Source organism: Buceros rhinoceros, unplaced genomic scaffold (genome assembly GCF_000710305.1).
Source record: "Buceros rhinoceros silvestris isolate BGI_N320 unplaced genomic scaffold, ASM71030v1 scaffold17316, whole genome shotgun sequence".
Taxonomy (NCBI): domain Eukaryota; kingdom Metazoa; phylum Chordata; class Aves; order Bucerotiformes; family Bucerotidae; genus Buceros; species Buceros rhinoceros.
In genome coordinates, this window is record NW_010418295.1 from 43,201 (window position 1) to 51,029 (window position 7,829).

General features: G+C 46.0%; 1 protein-coding gene across 1 annotated transcript in view; it reads left to right on the forward strand.

Moving 5' to 3' along the window:
- Nucleotides 1-7,499, forward strand: part of GAREM (GRB2 associated, regulator of MAPK1) — a gene marked incomplete at its 5' end in the record, with an annotated part of 20,452 nt that extends 12,953 nt beyond the window's left edge. Inside the window, 2 exons of the mRNA XM_010138495.1 lie at nt 3,318-3,484; nt 6,590-7,499. Coding sequence (XP_010136797.1) covers nt 3,318-3,484; nt 6,590-7,499 — 1,077 coding nt within the window. The remainder of the gene's footprint in view (nt 1-3,317; nt 3,485-6,589) is intronic.
- Between the last annotated feature and the right edge of the window lie 330 nt (nt 7,500-7,829).

A 7,829-nucleotide genomic window follows, 5' to 3' on the forward strand; every position in this document is an offset into this window, starting at 1 on the left:
TGTGAGCTGAACTGCTTCAGCGCAGGGTCAAAGGAGTGCTGGAGCCAGTGCCGGGGACTGGGCAGGAGGGTGAGGAGCGGTGGGGGAGGAAGGCTGCCCACACGGAAGGGTAAGGGCAGCCCTCCTGGCAGGGGGGGTGCTGGCCACCCGGGTCACGCCTAAGGTGTGGGTGACGTGATGCTGGGAGAACTGGGGAGCACCTGCACAGCGTTGGTGTGGGCCCTCATGCTTGGGGAAACCACGGCATAGAAACGCCTTTCTGGGGGCAGTTGGGGGTGGATAGGTCTGTTGCCTTTTAAGGTCATTTTGAAAAGTTGTGATTTTGTCATGTGTGTTTTACATTACTGAGGTAACGTGTGAGTGCTGTCAGCAGTTTCGGTACTGCTTTCCAACCATATAGGAGAAATAATTTCTGCTAAAGATATTAGCATGCATTTAGAGGTGGGCAGGCAGCGTAACCCCACAAAAAATAAAACAAAATAAAAAACCTACATCTCCATAGATGATGATAATTCAGACTCAGTTTTGTGGCTTCCTGGAACAACTTTGGAATGAGGATCAGTGACCTCCTGAATTCATCAGTGGGCTGGGGCTGAGGAGATGTTTGCACGGTTTCTGTGTAGGGTATTTATAGAATAAGTAGATCTCGGGAGCTGCTGATGAACATGCGGTTTAGTCATCACTCCCTCTAGAATGAGATTCCATAGTGCTTCTGTATAAAGGTTGGCTGGCAATTGTAGTTTTGCATGCACTAAATTTAAAATGTGAGTGCAGGAGCTGTTTGCAGAAGAAAAAAAGGGCATGTGGGTATTTGAGAAGCTGTTCTGGTTTTCTTCCCTCCGGCGGGATGAAGCGTTCTGATACATAGGTGTCTTCTGAACACCTTTCAGAAAATCAAAGTAGCATGAAGGCAGAAGCAGAGGGGGGGAAAAAAGACCCCTGAATTAAGGCCTGTAAATTAGAAATTACTTCAGTCCCCACACACTAATTTGCGTAAAATCAGAGGCTGTTTTCCTGATTGATTTAAAGCACGTCCCCGATGGAGTGTGCTGGAAGTTCAGGCTCACGGTCGTGCTGGTGACAGGGTGGGTTTTATCCAGGCAGCCTCAGAAGCGGTCGCTGCAGCTGGCACCTGCGATGCCCGGATTCAGGAGGGACACCCCATGGCCCAGGGGGTGCTGGCAGGGCTTGGGTTGGCACCAAGGAAAAGAAGCAGAGGTCTTAAACTCTGGCTCGTGCTGTCAGAAAGAAATTGTCATCCCCAGGTCACGGGAAGGAATGTTGGGGCATGGGAGCGCTCAGATGGTGACAAATAAAAGTCCCAGGACGTGCAGTGCAAAGGCGCTTTGTCTGTATCTGGCAGCCACATGGCATTAGTGCTGCCAGGTGAGAGTATTTCCTAACCAACAGCAGCAGCCATCATGTCACACTGTGGCTGTCCCCTTCCTCCCCCACATTTATTTTGATGATGTTCACTAGGACCTAGTGAGGGTAGCTCTCCTCTGAAGTTTCCCCTCACCTTTGACAGGTTAATATGCAAAATCTCTCCTTTTTATTCCTCTGCTGGGTTTCCCGGGGGCTGTGTCTGGCAGCTGTAATCACAGTCTTGTGACAGGGACCAACTGGGACTGCAAACCGGCATTATTTATGGCCTCGTTCTGATCTGCAATCTAGGTCAGCAAGGGAGCTCGGCATAGTTCGTTGTGCCAGCACCTTGGAATGCCAGCAGTTTCCCAGGAAGGAATCCCTTTAACCCCTTGACCGTCTGCTGTGCTCCGAGAGCTCCCCTGAACGTCTCTCTAACCCCATGGGTATCTACTCAACAGCATATGCAGTATTAACTTTGCTTCGTCTGACTTGGAGCGAGGGGGAACTGAAGTCCTTAGGCATCCTTGGGGCACAGCACCAAAATGGTTGAAGAGTTTTATGCCTGAATTCAACAGTAAACATGAATAAAATTGATTCTTCTTTTTTTTTTTTTTGAAAGAGCGAATAACCCTTAGAGCGAGATTTATTTCAGTGTTTTATGCTGTTGGGCATTTCCTGTAATTTTGACTTGTTTTGAATTAGGGAAAAAATGTACCACAGTGTCCTAGTCCCCGATTTTCCATTTCTCAAAAGTACTAAATGGGTTGTTGCATGTCGAAACCACTGAAGTCAATTGCAAAAGGTCCCACATTTATTTTGTTTTTAAATAAATTAAATCCCTTTAATTGCTAATTATGTGTGGCAGAACTGCTAAGATAACTTTTAGTTCTGCGGTGTTGTTAAATTTAAAAATAAACTATAACTTTCAAGCACAAAGAGAATTTTCCTTTTCTAGCGCGTCCAAGACTGTTTCAGACAAGGAGAACATAGAGGTCTCCTCCTGCCCGGGGCGAGGTGGTGAGTCCTTAAAAATCCTGCCTGGCAGCCTAATTCTCAGTAGCTTTGCTCCGCTCTAGCTCTACTATATAAAGTTGCTGTCCCAAATATGTACTGATGAGATAAAGGTCTTAATTCCATCATATTTTTTTTTTCTGCGGAGATGGATCCTGGTATTTTGCTCCTGGCTAGGCAGACCAGTCCGCATCTCCGATTAGCAGTGCCATGGTCAAGTGTCGTAAGCTGCTGTCGTGGCTGGCTGCGAAGAGTAGACCTGTTGGCTGGGTGCGATATTTGAACAGGCTCTTCTGCCCCCACCTTTCAACTTGTGTGTTTTAAGTTAACCTTATCTTGGGCTGCTTTGGCAGCAGCGGGAGGACTGAAGCTCCAGGTTTGGATCCCAGCATGTGGTGAATACAAGATACGTGTACTGTTCCTGGGGGAGGAAGGCTGGAAATTACCCTAGAGCTGGATGGCTGAGTGTCACTGGTGAAGTCAGTCAGGAAACATCAAAGTCTGTTGAGATTTTTTTCATTACATAAGCTTGGTTTATTATATCTAAACAAACAGCACTAATGAAGTTTAAGCCTAATGAATTGCTCCTTACAGAATGTAAAATATCTGGAACAGCCTGTCTAATTATGTATGTTACTGGAAGGTTCTTTTGCATCATTTCTTGCTGGTACTTTTTAAATGAGTGGATCTCAAACTGCTGAAAAGCAGCCTAGAAAAGATCGCTAGTAGCTCTACTGGTAGAAAGCTTTCTTTTGGACTTCTCTGTGACAGCCACATTCTGTTTCAAGTGTATATACTTAGCATCCGTTTTCTCTTCTCCTCCGTTTTTAATTATTTCCTGTCACAGAGTAAGGCAGAGCCAGATGTGTTTCATCTCATTGAGAGTGCCGTTGCCCACATTTTCTCACTGCTTGCTTACGTGTTCTTCTTTTGAACAGGTAAAAGAGGAATGCAGGCTCCTGAACGCTCCCCCTGTCCCACCACGGAGTTCAAAGCCATCCTCCACCAGTCCTTCCATCCCTCCTCGCACAGTCAAACCTGCCCGACAGCAGACCCGCTCTCCTAGCCCTACTCTGTCCTACTACTCTTCAGGACTGCACAACATGTATGTGTTTGAGCTGTGAGAGCCCACACTAGCCGCTCTTGAGCGAGTTATATTTAGCAGGATTCTTTTTGAAGGTGCTGGTTTATAAAGGCATGGTACTGAGCCAGAGTTGTTGTCTATTTGAGAAATGGGCTAACCTGTTGAGTTATTTTTAAAGATTCAAGAGGAAGCAAAGCACCAGCAGAAATTCTGTTTTGCTAGTTCGGACATAGCGATCTGTATTAAATACATGCACGTATGGCTACAGGTGATCTCACTGTGAGGTGGCACTGGCCGGTTAAATGGAAAATCCCATACAGCCTTGAAAGGCTTGAATCTTCTAAGCAGTTTTTGGGTGGGATTTCAGCACTACATGCATACAGCGCAGCCGGCTCCCAGAAGTGGGGGCACGAAAGGGCCGTGTGTTGTGCCAACTGTATGGGAACCTGTGGGGTGGGGGTGGTAGAGAAGAGCAGACATCACTGAGTGCAAAGTGGGGTGTAGCAGAAGGGAGCCAGACAGCTTCCAGATCAAACTCACTTCAGCACAAACCTAGGCTGGAGGCTAGTCGGAAGTTGACAGGAATTTTTTAATTACGCGGCTTCATACCTTTTCCTAGCAATGCAGTGTTCTTCCTTCAGCTTCAGAAAGCTTGTTTTGCCTGGAATGTCTTGTTGCCATTATTTTTGGTATCTCTTCAATGACAAGGTGCCACCTGTCTAGGTACTACAGATCGATCTGAAACACCACTGATATCATTTCAGCCTAGATGCAATTGGTGTGATAACTTAGGCTGGAATTGCCTTTCTAAGCTGTACTGCACATTTGCAGCTTCGTGTTGTGTATCTGGCAACGATCACTCTCGGTCGAGGCTGCTCGTTTGCTTTTATGAAAGCCTGTTGGGTAGTTCTGTTGAGGTCTGCTCCACAGGAGGCTGAGCATAAGACCTCCCAGCACTTGGGACCCTTTGTTACATCTGTCTCCCAAGGAACCAGCAGTGAGAAATGAAGCTTCTCAGCAATGCAGGTGGTAATATTTGCCTTGAACTTCACCATATTTGCATGAAATTAAGCTCCAGCTTGGGTCCAGCCCAGGGACCTCAGTTTTGGTAGAACTGACCTAGCGCTGCAGAGGAAGCTGCAAGAAAACTGGTGGTCTGTGGAGTAGCCAGAGTGCTGGTGAAGTTGCTTTTTCAAGTCTTGCCATCTTTATCAATAATCTTATTTTCTGGATCTTGAAGGGTTGCAGCCAATATTTTAAACATGAACAAAACCAGTAGGATTTGCCCTTATCTGCCTATGACAATGCCTCATGTCCGACTTCAGCGATATTTTAGGTTTCTCTTGCATCCTTTGCCACCGAGTCCCAGTGATTTAATTTTGGTAGAGGATGAATAAGAAAGCACTTTAAAAATGTTATTTTATCAATTTTCAGTATCTCCATCAATCTTTTAAATCATTAAATGTTCCCATTTCTAATATTGAATTAGAGGACAGACACAGGATCAATCAGTTTAATTCCTCTGTGCGGTTGGTTGTTTACAATGCCTCCCTGGCTGTCTTCTCTGAATTGAGCAGCTCAATGGCCTGGTTGGTGAAAAGACAAGTGGCCTTGCACGGTGTACGTTACACCCGGTGGCCTTTAAGCAGCCAGAAGTGACCAGCTGACAGTGTGTCGTGTTGTAAACATCCAACTGCTTTAACTGGCAGATGTGTATTAGTGACATAAACAGGAAAAAAGAGAGTTATGAAGAGAGAGTGGAGACCAAGGGATAGTTAGAAGGAAAGAAAATGCATCTGTTGGGGCTGAGTTTTACAACTGATTTTTCAGTATATAGATTAGAGCTGCTCGTACACACCTGCGCTTTGTGTTAGGGCTGAGCAAGTCCAGGCTGGCTTCCTCTGTGACTCACTGTGAGCGCACTGGGAACTAATCTTGTGTCAATCCATTCAAAACAATGCTGGTTTTTTGAAAGCTGCTGCCTTCCTCAAGCAGCTTTCACTGAGCTGTCACAGAATGACTATCAAGGTTCTTTCTTGAGTAGTTAGTTTCCAGGACAGAGAGAGGTAAGTAATTCAAACAATTTTTTCAGCTGTTGGTTTCTGACTGCTGTGTGAAGTAAGGACTTTATAACTCTGCTAGTCGTTTTTCCAGTGTTCTGGCTTAATTGGCCAGAATTCCAAAGATAAACCCAAAGCTTCAGACTTTGCTTTAGAAAGTGGCATAAAAGCAGCAAACATTTGCTTTCGATAACAGGCTGCCTGCTTTTGTTGGCATCTCTGTCTCTCGGGAGCACTTGGATATAAGCCATCAGTTCCCTGGACAGGCTGAGCTTAGTTTACCACCCCTAGGTCAGGGTAACTTGAGGTGCCTTGGAAAACCAAGCGTTTCTCGTCGTAGCATTTGAGGACATGGAGACACAAACAAGTTACTGTGGGTTAAGCTTAAAGCCTGGTACTTCAGCACACCCAGCGAGGTCTGCGAACCCTTTGAGGCAAAACTCTCCCTTTGGCAGTAAGCGTCAGCTCGTGGTGTGTTACTGTGCTCTGCGCTGGAGCAGTTTCTGCACCGGTGACCAGTGGGGAAGGATCCTGTGCCTTGTGCACATGCAAGTGCTGAAACAAATGGAAGTGCTGCCTCCAAAAGGGCTTGTGGTCATCTCTTGTGGCAGTCAAGCTTGGGACTAGTGCAATGGTGACCTCCCTCTGTTACGAGCTTTTGCATACCACGACACATCTGTGTGTGTAAGTATGAAATACAGTATGAGAACATCTTCTAGTATATGTGAGACTGTTTCTTTTCCATGGAGGTGTCCCCTGGGAGTTCAGCAGTGGAAAACCTCTCTTCAGGAGGTGACACAGAATGCAACTGAGACATCTACTTTATTAAGAGCCTGAGAAACCGAGACGTGAGGCTTTTTGTCAGCATCTTGTCAGGAGGAGTAAAAGAATTGTCAGTCCATTATTCAAACATGTTGTTAATTCAAACCTGAAAAGTTCTGCCGGAGGAAAGAAGAGTCTTTCCTTGTGACAGCCACCCTCTGACTCTGTCAGATGATTTATGAATTTATTCAGACACTACATTTTTTCGTACTAATGACATCCTCTCTGCTTTTTCCTTGAGCAGTTTCACAGAGGGCGACACCACCAACCCAGCTGAGGGCACACCTGTTTCCTGCTACCCCTGTAACGTGACAAAAACCGAATCCAAAGAGCCGGAGAGCACGATGCCTTTGGGAAGCCCCTCAAGTGAAGCTCTGCCTTCCAGGTTATCTTGGCCAAACCACTTTTCTGGAACTGCTGAAGGCCTGCATAGGAGTGATTTCCTGCTTGATCCAAGCAGGAGCTACAGTTACCCCAGACAGAAGACTCCAGGTACGCCAAAGAGAAACTGTCCAGCACCTTTGACTTTTGACTTCGATGGGTGTGAGCTCCCGGCGGGGTACTCCCCGTTGACCTCAGCAGAGTTCACGAACACCATCTCTAGCTGTCCAAAGTCAGCAAGTTACTCTCTAGACTGCACTGATGAGAAAACTCTGGGAGACAGCAACGCGAAGCAGAGCCATTCGTGTCCTGCCTTACCTCCTCGAGCACCGAAGTCAAGTGAAGAGAAAACGGTTACAGACATGTGTCCCTTGCCACTGAAAATTGATGGTGCTGAGGAGGAGTCAAAAACTGGTTCTCCAGACCTCTTGGAAGATCAGTGTCTCATTAAAAAGGGCATGCAGGATACGTTCTCTGTGTCTTATCCTTTCTCATCTCCCCTCCACCTCCAGTTAGCACCGAGGTCCTGTGGGGATGGCTCTCCCTGGCAGCCACCCACAGACCTCTCCGGGCTCTCGATAGAGGAAGTGTCTAAATCGCTGAGGTTTATTGGTCTGTCAGAAGATGTCATATCGTTTTTTGTTACAGAGAAGATTGATGGCAATTTACTGGTCCAGCTTACGGAAGAAATCCTGTCAGAAGACTTTAAGCTAAGCAAATTGCAGGTTAAGAAGATACTACAGTTCATTAATGGCTGGCGGCCCAAGATGTGATGCCGACTGGTTACTAGTGAAACTGTACGAGATGTGCTCGATGCACTTCAGCTAATAATTCACTTCCTGTTTTTTGCACTAAAAACCCTTCCTGTAAATAGTAGTAGAAAAATTCTTACTATGCAGATAAACATTTTTGAGAGGTGAACAGATTTTTTTTTTCTATGTCAATAATAAAGGTAGCGAATCTGCAGAGGTGTGCCTTGTGCATCCCTGAACGTTCAACAGCTGCTAAAAACTGGACACTAAGGGAACTTTTACTCCGTAGTCTGTTAAGACTTAGTCGTATTTATTACTGAACAATTTGATGCTGAAAGACACACACCAATC